The sequence below is a fragment of the Mus caroli genome, chromosome 9, assembly GCF_900094665.2.
Source record: "Mus caroli chromosome 9, CAROLI_EIJ_v1.1, whole genome shotgun sequence".
Lineage (NCBI taxonomy): Eukaryota > Metazoa > Chordata > Mammalia > Rodentia > Muridae > Mus > Mus caroli.
The window spans coordinates 119,963,697-119,974,117 of record NC_034578.1 but is presented as its reverse complement, the minus strand read 5'-3'; the positions used below and the strand labels follow the sequence as shown (position 1 = coordinate 119,974,117).

The following is a 10,421-nucleotide window of genomic DNA, read 5'->3' as shown; positions in this document are numbered from 1 at the left end:
TACTAAGTTAACCTCCTAGAAATTCACGGTGTGTCTTACTGGCTTCACCAAGAGGATTCATGGAATTGCACAGTGCATCCTCATCCTGACATTGTTTTGCTTAGTATATAATGAGCTTGGCTTTGATTCAGTACAGATTCACCTGATAATTTTTCAGAGTACTGCATTCTAGAAATAAACATTGCATGTAAATTCACTAGCCTCCTTTTGACTGACGTTAGGGATGTTTTCATATCACATGAACTGCAATGTGTTGTAAAGTTCCTGGATAATAACCATTGTTAACTCTTTTTATTGGTGCTACCAGGGTCTTCTGAGAAGTAGCCAAGGTAGGTTTATAGAGCGGAATATATTTCAACTTCGAGCTTGCTGGAAGATGTTCTTGGAACCCTCTTTCTTAGGACCTTGAGTCTGGTGTGGACTAGCTTGTTTGTGCAGACCTTATACAATACTTGTAGGATCAGCAAGTACTTCATGGAAAAGTTCCTGATAAGGAAATAAGTACAGGCCAGGGCAGCAAAGGCTGGGTTAATCTAAGAGCCTTTTACACATCTTAGGTCCACTAGTTCCTCAAGTGACAGGATATGTGCTGAAACATAGCAGCCTTTCCATAGATCTCTCTCTCTCTCTCTTTCTTTCTTTCTCTCTCTCTCTCTCTCTCTCTGTGTGTGTGTGTGTGCATGAGAGAGTGTTTGTGCTTTTACCCAGGGGTGTTTGAGCATGTGTGTTTTGAATTTGAGTAATGGTAGGTACTTCTGGAAAGTACCTGTTTATACAAGTGTGTACTCATGTATTCTTTTTGTGTGTGCATGTGTGTGTGTGAAGGGATGCATTTGTGTGTCTCTGTACACATATGTATATAATTGTGGCTATATATATTCATAAATTCGCTTGGTCATCAAACATATTAAATGGTAATAGAGGAAACCTTTAAAGAAAAAAGTACTTTGTCATTTCATATTGCATTGGAAAAATCTCAAACATAATAGCCCATCATCATGCGTGTCCACCTAGCTCACTAGAACAAAAGAAGACAAAAAATGGTGTAAAGTCCAATATTCCAAAGTTTATAGATCGAAAAGCACTTATCTGTATTGATTTTATTTGTAGGAAAACAAAGGATTGTGGTGCCTAGAAGCAAGGAGGAGGCTTCTCTGCCAAATCCATGTACCTGAGAGTCAAAAAGGCAGGCTAAGGCATTGTGTTCCTTCTCAGCATTTGGTGAATAGTGACTGCCCACTGGAAGATCAGAGGACTTGTTGCATCTTCTGAGCACTCTAGTTTGTTTTCCTCCATGCCTGCTACCATTTTGTTTCCAACTTTTCCTAAGCTTCACTCAGTTGTCCTTGGCTTGGAGTTTGTCCAGGGTGTTATGATTTGAACGATTGAGTTGCTTGGTGTTGTGACTGTATCAAGCCAAAGGCCCATAACTAAGGTGAATTTTAGGTGGATATTTCGAGATATTGTTCCATTGGATTAGATGGAAGACGCTGGCCCAAGTTGTCTAATGGTGTTCAGCACCCGGGGTTGCCAACCATTTTCACGAGACTGAGAGTCCTATGGACTTTTGCCGGATTGAGGGATGCGCACGAGTCTTACAGGAAATCAAGTGTCCATTTCCTTTAAAACTGAGGCTGGGTTTCTGTTGAGAAAGGAGCCATATGGTGTGGGTGACTCAGGTCTCCTCCCACTCATGGACACGAAGCCCCCACGGCTACCGTGGGAGAGGACGGCTCAGATGCGCTGACTTCTTTCTTCCGCAAGGTGGCACTGCACACCTGGCCTCTGTGTCCTAATTGCATCAGGACAAACACGTGACCACCTTTGGTCGGAAGGGGTCATACCGCTCATCTATTTGCTGAGTGTGACCACTGAGCCCTACTAAGTGTCGACCATTCTTCTGGAAAACACACTGCTGTGGTCAGAATGGAGAAAGGTGATGTTTTAAGTTCTGTCATTCGTAGGAATTAAAAGTTGACAATGGGCCATGTTCTATCGTACAATGCTCTATTTACATACGTGGCAAACATGTGGACACGTACACACAGAACACACATGTACACATGTACCACTAACCCTAACTCAACCCTACCTGACCCCGACCCTGTTATGTTCATGCCATTTATGCATACTAATGAGTATGCTAATGAGGGGACAGGGTGTGCGTGCAAATGGACCTGCGCATGCGAATGAGCTTTATGCTACTGAGGTGCCTTCCTGCAGAGAAAACCTAAAACATAACAGGTGGACAGGGCTACGCTAATGAGAAGCTGGACCACAGAGAACTGCTTCATGCTAATGAGTGGGCGGGACATGCATGTCAATGAGAACAAGAGGAAAAGTGTGGAAATGGGCGTGTCTCACACTGGAAGTGGGGTGTGTCCTAAACAGGAAGTGGGCGTGTCACTGTCCTGAAGGGATCACAGGAGGTTGGCCTGACTGCCCACTGCCCACCATGTTGCCCATCCCTGAGAGCCTGACTGTGCACCCGGGGTGAAAAAACAAATCAAACTTTTTATTAAAAAAAAAAACAAAAACCCACAAATGTCATGTGTGCGGCACCCTGCACACAGAAGGGCTGCAAGCCACGGGGAGGAGGCCACACCCCGAGCCCCCGATGTCACCTGCTGCCTTGGGAGGGAGCACTGGGAGGCACAAGTGCGCAGTTCCTGGGCGCACAGTAGGGCGTCATAGAGGCTCCAGGTCATCGCCCTCCTCGTCAGCAAGGCCGTAGAGATCTACAGGGTCGGACCTGGGGTGGGCGGGGCCATGGTCAGAGTGGGCAGGGTCAGAGAAATGGTGGGCGGGGCTTGGATTAGAGGGGCAGGGCCTAGGTAACAGTGGGCGGGGCTCCGTGGAATAGGTAAAATGGGCAAGTCCTTGGGCAGTAGACATAGCTGACTGCTGACAGGCCCCACCCACCCAGGCCCCACTCCAGGCCCCGTAGGCCCCACCTTCCCCACACACCCCTGCTGCATGCTAACCCTTCGTCATCATTGTCGTCCCCTGCCATCGCCTCCTCGGCCACAAGGAAGTCGTACTCCTCGGCCGCATACCTGTCCCAGGCGGATGCTGCTGGGTCGGAGTCAGTGTCCTGTGGGAGAGGACAGGATGTGGTGACCCTGGTCGCCTGACTCCACCCACTTCCCAAAATGCCTGGACTCAGGCCCCGCCCCTCGATCCGAGACCCCATGTATGACCCAGCTCACATCCTGTCACCCAAGGTGCCTGACATTCCTCACCTCCCTGTAAAACCAGGGTCCCGCTCACAACCATGCAAGCCACACGCACTATGACTGCATTTCCTGTCCCGACAGAGTCACTTCCTGTTCCCCTCTCCCTACTTCCCACATTACTTTCTGTCTATCCAACTTCCTCTTCTGACCCCGTTCCAGCCCTGCCCCCGAATCCCACCCACCTGGTGCCCGCTCTTACCCCATCCGTTTGGACCACGCCCACTGCGACATCACCCGCACCCCAGGCCCCGCCCCCTAGGCCACACCCACCTGCGGGGACCCTGCCTGCTCGCGCTGCTCCCGTGCCAGGTACTTGTCCACGTTGAAGAAGGCGTCGAAGAACTCGCCCGCCAGGCCGCACTGCTTCAGGTCGCGCAGCGTGATCCGGCCTGGGGGATGGGGGTCACGTGGGGTCACGCACGGGGCCGCCCCTACCAGGGTTGCCCGTGATGTCACCCGGGGTAAAGGGTCAAACTGGGGTCGCACATGTGGTCACCTGTGATGTCACCGGGGGTCAAGGGTCACACCCAAGGCAATCTGAGGTCACATTGGGGAGGTAGGATCAGAGGTCACCATGGAGGTCACAGGCTAACCCAGGGATCAGGAGTCCCACATGGGGTTGGAGGTTGCCCTTGGTCGGCGTTCCAGCCGCCTGCTCACCAGGGCAGCGTGGGGCGACAAGGTCGAGCACCTGGCGCGCAAGGTCGTGGAAGGGGAGGGGCTCCACGCCCCGGGCGGCCATGCGCTGGGCCTGCTCCTCATAGAAGAACTCTAGCTCGAACATGGAGAGAGCGCCATCGCCGTCCAGGTCCATGCAACGGAACCAGTACTCGGTGCTGTGGGGTGGGGGGAGGGTCAGGGGTCAGAGGTCACAGGGGCGGGGTCAGTGTGTGGGGGGGTTCACAGTCAAGAGGTGGGGTCACAGGGTAAGGGTCAGACAACATGACATCTGTGGGTGGCATCAGGGGTTAGAGGGGTCGGGGGTCAACAGGGTCACGGGGTGGGGTGACACGATCAGGGTCAGAGTTCATGGGGTGGGGTCATGGCATCAGTGATTGCAGTCAGAGAGGGGCAGAGCCAGGATTGAGCAGGGATGGAGTCACAGCATCATGTGGGTGTGGCTGTGTTGGCAAGTGGCCAGTCAGTGGGTGTGGCCACAGAACAGCAAGGTGCGGAGTCAGGAGAGAGCAAGCATGGCCAACCGGGGCACCGCCCCTCACCTGGTGGGCGTGGTCTTGTCCTCCTCGGAGAGCAGGAACCACACAAAGTCTGCATAGCCCAGCTTCCCGACCTTGCGTGGCAGCCTCGCCCTGCGGGGTCACAGAGTCAGGTGGCAGGGTCATCACAAGGAAGTTGCCAGGGTTGCACAGGGTGTGGGGGCAGTGATGATGTCACAGGGAGAGGGGTCAGGGGTGGGAAGGGCCTGCAGATGATGTCACAAGGAAATGGAAGGGGTCATACAGGAAGTGATGACATCAGACAAGTGGGGGCAGTAATGATATCACAGGAATTGAGGTTTGGTGATGGGAGGGGCCAGAGGTGACATCACTTCCTCCCCAGGCCCTGCCCACCGCCAGGGACGCTCACCTGGTGACGGCCCCTGAGAAGATGCGGTCAATCATTCTGGAGGAGATGGCTGCGGAAGCAGGGCAGGGTCAGGGTGGTAGTGGCCACACCCACTGAGGCCGAGGCTATGCACAAACTCCCCCCCACGCTGTTGGTGTGCATGCCAATCACGAGGTTGAGGCCCTAGGTCGACCTCCCAGTCCCCGCCCCTGGGCCCCACCAACACAAAGCCCCACCCACATGCCAATCATGAAGTGGTGGGTCACAGTCCCTGCCTCCTCAACACGCCCTCTGACCCCGCCCCCACAGCTCACCCCCATCCCCATGGCGTGCGAGATCGCTCCTGTCAATGGTGAGGTCACGGTCAAGGTCTAGCTCCCAGAACTTGCAATAGATGACATAGAAATGCTCATAAGAGAAGAACGATGTCATGCGGTTGATGTCAGGCTCTGCCTCCAACTGTGACACAGCCTGCAGGGGAGGGTGCTAGGGTCAGGACACACCCACCGACCCAGGGGTGGAGCACTTCCGGTGTGGGACACACCCACATCCGGCCTAAGTCACGCCCACCTAATTGTGGTCAATTCCTGTGCAGGACACTTGAGATGCAGCTACTTCCTTGTATAACACGCCCACTTCCTGTCTACAACACACACACCTAAGACATGCCCCCCCTAAGACATGTCTACTTCCTGTATAAGACACACTCACTGCCTGGTTAATGGACATGGACTCATGAAAGACCACTTCCTGTGTTGGACATGCCCACACCCAGGCCCTGCCAATCCCTGGGAGGTTCTGTCCACAGAAAGGAAGCTCCTCCTACAGGAATTCCGCAACAACGACCACGCCCACACCCCGGCCCCGCCCACACCTGCAGGAAGCTGCTGCGCCTCAGCTCCTCACGTGAGATCATCCCTGACCACGACCGGTTCACTGTGTAGAAGATCCTCTGAATCACCTGGAGGGGCGGGGTCGGAGGTAGAGCCATGGCAGGAATCACTTTAGTTAATGTGAGGGCTGTATGGCCTGATGTCAGGGGCGAGGCCGTGGGGGAATGGGGCGGGGCTAGGGCGGGAATCACAGTTAATGTACAGGATGTGTGTGAGTGGCCAAGGGCTGTGGGCGGAGTCGAGGCAGGGTCAGAGGGATTCATAGTGAACCTAACAGCTATGGGCGGAGACAGGGGTATGGCTGACGCTGGGGGCGTGGTCAGGGCAGTCAGAGGGATTCACAAGGAATCTGATGGCTGTGGGCGTGGCTGAAGGCCCTGTGGTTGTGGCAGAGGGCTGTGGGCGGAGTTTTGGAGGGGTGAGCGAGTCCCAGGGTTGGGGGCGTGTTCAGGGAAGTATTTGCTCACTGTGGTGATGTAACGTGAGTGGAACTCCTTCGCTGCCCTCAGGAAGGCCAGGCCTGGGTGCGAGTTCACCACATCCTGCCGGGTCGGAGGGGGTCAGAGGTCAGGGAGAGGGGTCATGGGCAGGGTGGGCAGAGCCATTGACTGGACAGGAAGCAGAGGACGGACACACAGGGTAAGGGACAGGAAGTGATGTCACTGACATATAGGGGCACCAACAGTGCATGGGGCGTGGCCCAGGCATTAGGGCGGGGCCTGCAGAGAGCACAGGAAGCAGAGAACACATAGGGAAAAAGACAGGAAGTGACATCACTTATAGACACAGGGGCGTGGCCTAAATGGCAGGGCCCCCTCACAGGACAAGAAGCAGAGGACACACAGGGCCGGGGACAGGTGATGTAACTGACCTGTCAGGTAAGGGTCAGTGGAGTGGGCGGGGTCAGGAGAAAGGGGGGGGGCACACACAGTACAGGAAGTAGAAGACACAGCATGGTGGGGACCCAAAGTGAAGCAGGGCTGTGGCAAGCGAGGGAGGCTTGGCCTAGACGTAAGGGCGGGGCCTCGGCGGGGTGGGTGTGGCCCCACACAGCACAGGAAACAGAGGTCACACAGTGGTGAGGACAGGAAGTAACATCACTGAGCAACCACTGTGGGGGTGTGAGGGCACGGCCAGAAAGACTGGGCGGGGTCCCCCGGGGCCCTGCCCACCTGCAGGAAGGGCACAAAGTCCTCCTGGATGAGGCCGCTACACCCTGGGCGGCCCAGCAGCCGCACGAACCGCGCAGCATCATCGTGGCAGGTCAGCAGGACTCTGTGGGGTGGGTGGGGTAAGGGGTGGGCAGGGCCAGCCTTACTTCATCCCGGCTACTGGACCCGCCCCCATCCCTGAGACCCATGCCCGCTGCGGTGACTTCCGGTGGGCGGACAGCGGGAGATGATGTCACAGGAAGTCCCCAAAGGCCCCTGCCACCCTGTCCATCACTCACTTGCGCCACATGGCTACGAACGTGTGCACGGACACAGAGCCTGTGCGTTCGCCGCCCGCAGCATAGAACAGCGGGGCCTTCCAGTACAGAGGGCAGCCGCAGGCCTGGGGGCGGGGCCGGAGGAAGGAGGCAGGGCCGGAGGAAGGGGCCGGGTCAGGCAGGCAGGTGATGGACAGACAGGGAGGAAGCATGGTCAGATGTCACTGTCACCTTGAAGGACACTAAAGATTCAAACCCCGCCCACTTTCAACTGCCCGGCCCATAAGGACAGCAGTGACATCATCTAGTGACTTCCTGGATGGGGACACACCAACTTCCTATCCCCTGAAGCCCATATCCCGGGGAAGCCCCGCCCACCTTCAAGGCCCCGCCCAATACGCGAGACACTGCCCACGTACCTTGGCAACCACAGCCATGTCGCCCAGACCCGCCCTCCCACGAGGCAGCCCCTCGAACGCGCACTCCACGAGGGCGATGACATCCTCCGTGTCCTGGGGAAGGAGCGGGGGCCGACCGCATGGGAAGTAGAAGGCAGGGACGCTGTGGCCAGGGGGTGGGGACTGGGGCGAGGGCTCCTCCTTCTTGTGGGCATGAACCTGCGGGGCCAGAGGTCGGGGTCACAGGGTTGGGGAGTGGGGCAGAGGAAAAACTGTCAGTCATTGCCAAGCCACACCCACCAGGGGCTAGGACACGCCCCTCATCTCACTCTTAACCAGAGCCACTCTTACCGACAAGCCCTGTCCTGTCAGTCACACACAATCCTCGCCCACCAGAGCCAAGCCAACAGCCATAACTATAACTAGAGCCACGCCCACCAGAGGCGGAGACATGCTCTTCCTGTCACACTCACCCCAGCCCTGCCCCTCAGGCAAAGCCAGCCCTCTGCAGGCACTCTCACACAACCACGCCCCCTGAAGTCACTCTCACCACAACCCCGCCCCCTCCCGTCGATCTCACACAACCACTCCCTCTCCGGTCACTCTTACCCCAGACCCTTCCTGGAGGCGCGGCCACCCCTCCTGCCTTAACTCTCACACAGACAGGAGGCGTGGCCGACTCTTGCATAAGCCTGTGCTTGACGCACCCCTGCGGCCGTCGCCGACCCCGCCCACCTGCCGGAAGTCCCGCAGCCACTTCTGGAAGCGCGACGGAAACACCAGATCACTGCCCCGAGCCAACGACGCCAGCGCCTGACGCACGGCTGGGTCGTCAGGGTCACGGCGCAGGGCACGCAAGGGCGGGCGCTCCGGCATGGTGGGCGTGGCTCGAGCAGGGTAGGACCTGGACTGCGAATCCGTGGGCGTGGCCTGCGACCCCGGCGACCCGAGCAGTTCGCGAGGGCCGCGTTCAGCGCGATCCGCGACCCCGAAGCGCAGTCATGACGTCACCTGGGTCACCGTGGGGTTCACCCGCGGTTCTGTCCTCCCTCGGGTCTGTGCTTTTCCCTTTCTCTCCCACGGGGTCGCTGTGGTTCACGTGACTCCGCCCATGGCCGGACAGCTGTCCGCGGTGGGCGTGGCTGTGGGCGTGGCCCGGGACAAGTTTGGGAATAACGTCTGCAAGAGGGAGTCGGGGCCCCCACAGAATGATTGACAAGAGACTTTCGGTCTGCAGTCGGAAGTACCGCCTCCTAGGACTGACTGAAACAATTCCCTTTCTACGACAGGAAGTCCCTCCCCTTCGGACGTGATTGACAGGATCTACTTCCTACGGCTTCGTACGCAGACACGTAGGCCGGGCTCACCCGCACTGGCCCTTCTCCCTGCGGGCTGTCCCTCACGCACTCACCGTCCTGGGTCCCGTCGTTCTCAGCGCGGGCCGCGGCAGCGGTCGGGGGGCGGGGTTAGGGTCGGAGGTCGTGTTTACGGGGTCCGCATCTGGGGTCGCGGCGGCGGCGGGGTCAGAGGTCGCCCCTGGGTCCCGGATGCGGTGGAGGGCGTGGCTGAGCGCGCGCTGCGTGTGAGGATCACCGAGCCAGCGCCGGAAGAGCTCGTCCACCTTCAGCTGTAGCCGCGGCGTCAGCGGCGGCATGGCAACCAGAAGGTGCCGGGCCGGAAGTGGGCAGAGACTGATGGCAGAGGGGCGGAGCTCGGCAGAGACCGGAAGAACTGCGGTGGGATACTTCCGATAGCCGAGGATTCCAAATAAAAATCAACATAAAGGCGCGGGGAGTGATGGCGTCACCGACGCGACAGATGGGGGGGGAGTCGGGCGAACCCCGAAGAACGTGCGGCGGGGAACCTCAGTCGGCCGTGACTTCCATGAGGCGGCGCTCCGGGTGATGGCGACACGGGTTACGCGACGACGGAAGGGGCGGGGTTGCAGCCGAAAACGCCTGGCAGTCGCGGTTCCAAAATAAAAAATGAAAAAAAAAAAATCCCTTGCCTGGGCGCGGGCTGATGGTATCAGTAAGCCTGGTAGCCGCGTGGAGGCCGTGCGCGCATGCGCAGTGACTTCCTCCGGCCACGGACTCGCATGCGCAGGGGTGTGCGCCGGCTTGGGGTCCCAGTGCGTATGCGCGCTGGGTTTCTGCTGCAGGCAGCGCACATGCGCATTGCGTTTACTTCCAAGTAGGCTGCATATGCGCGTCGCTGAAGTGCTGGTCTGGAGAGTACAAAGCAGCCTGACTTCGCGCATGCGCATCCTGACGTGTGACAGCAAGCATGGCCTGGTGCCATCAGTCATCTTGGAAGCCCTGCCCACCGCCTTTCTGGCCCCGCCCACGCTTTAAAAAAAATCTCATTGGTGCCTAATTGGCATCTATTTACTTATTCGTTTGCATATTCATGAAACTCGTTTTTATATTCTCAAGGTGCTTTCGTTTATCGACCCCCTAAGCTGGATTAGAAGATGATGTCACCCCTGATGTTACCCACCGTGTGACGCCTGGATGCTCCTCAGGCTCTGCCCCTCCATCATCATTAGCATTACATTTGCATACACACAGGCAAATGATTTGTGAGTTCATGAATTATTCAAAAACAGGAAGTGACCTCAGCCTGAGGTCCAGACAGGAAGTGATCCCGGGGTCACAGAGTCATGTAGAGGCTGTAGCCCACCATGAACTTGGCCCCGCCCACCGACACCATGCCTCCGCCTCCCGGTTTATTTGCATAATCCAGAGTGGAGAAAGCACAGAGCATGTTGAGGGGGAGAAGAGTGGCTCATGCATATGCAAAAGAATCATGAATATGCAAATGAACGCGATACGATCGATATTAGGAGGGCAGGGCTCTCATTTACATATTCATGAGAGGACAGAAAGCTGTGGTGCAA

At 57.0% G+C, this 10,421-nt stretch overlaps 1 protein-coding gene and 1 long non-coding RNA gene across 6 annotated transcripts; one reads left to right on the top strand and one right to left on the bottom strand.

Annotated features, from left to right (window-relative positions):
• Positions 1–1,046: 1,046 nt before the first annotated feature.
• Positions 1,047–9,266, bottom strand: LOC110301022 (serine/threonine-protein phosphatase 2A regulatory subunit B'' subunit delta). 5 transcript variants are annotated; one of them, XR_003837587.1, is made up of 14 exons: positions 8,934–9,197; positions 7,544–7,741; positions 7,146–7,249; positions 6,868–6,970; positions 6,163–6,237; positions 5,677–5,763; positions 5,117–5,273; positions 4,824–4,872; positions 4,457–4,546; positions 3,897–4,072; positions 3,507–3,625; positions 2,985–3,094; positions 2,625–2,752; positions 1,047–1,915 (listed from the first exon to the last, which is right to left on the bottom strand). XR_003837587.1 is itself a non-coding variant. In XM_029481711.1 (14 exons), the coding sequence occupies exons 2-14, from the start codon at positions 8,396–8,398 to the stop codon at positions 2,689–2,691; spliced, it is 1,473 nt and encodes a 490-aa protein (XP_029337571.1). In that variant the 5' UTR covers positions 8,399–8,701; positions 8,934–8,984; the 3' UTR covers positions 1,047–2,688. The 5 variants fall into 5 exon arrangements, 3 of the variants coding, with proteins under 3 accessions (XP_029337571.1, XP_021026893.1, XP_021026892.1); XR_003837588.1 differs by having other exon boundaries at positions 1,047–1,792; XM_029481711.1 differs by adding an exon at positions 8,258–8,701 and having other exon boundaries at positions 1,047–2,752; positions 8,934–8,984.
• LOC115031940 lies at positions 6,485–9,300 on the top strand. Its single transcript, XR_003837589.1, has 2 exons — positions 6,485–6,958; positions 8,812–9,300. It is a non-coding gene; the product is annotated as an uncharacterized LOC115031940 (long non-coding RNA).
• Positions 9,301–10,421: the final 1,121 nt, after the last annotated feature.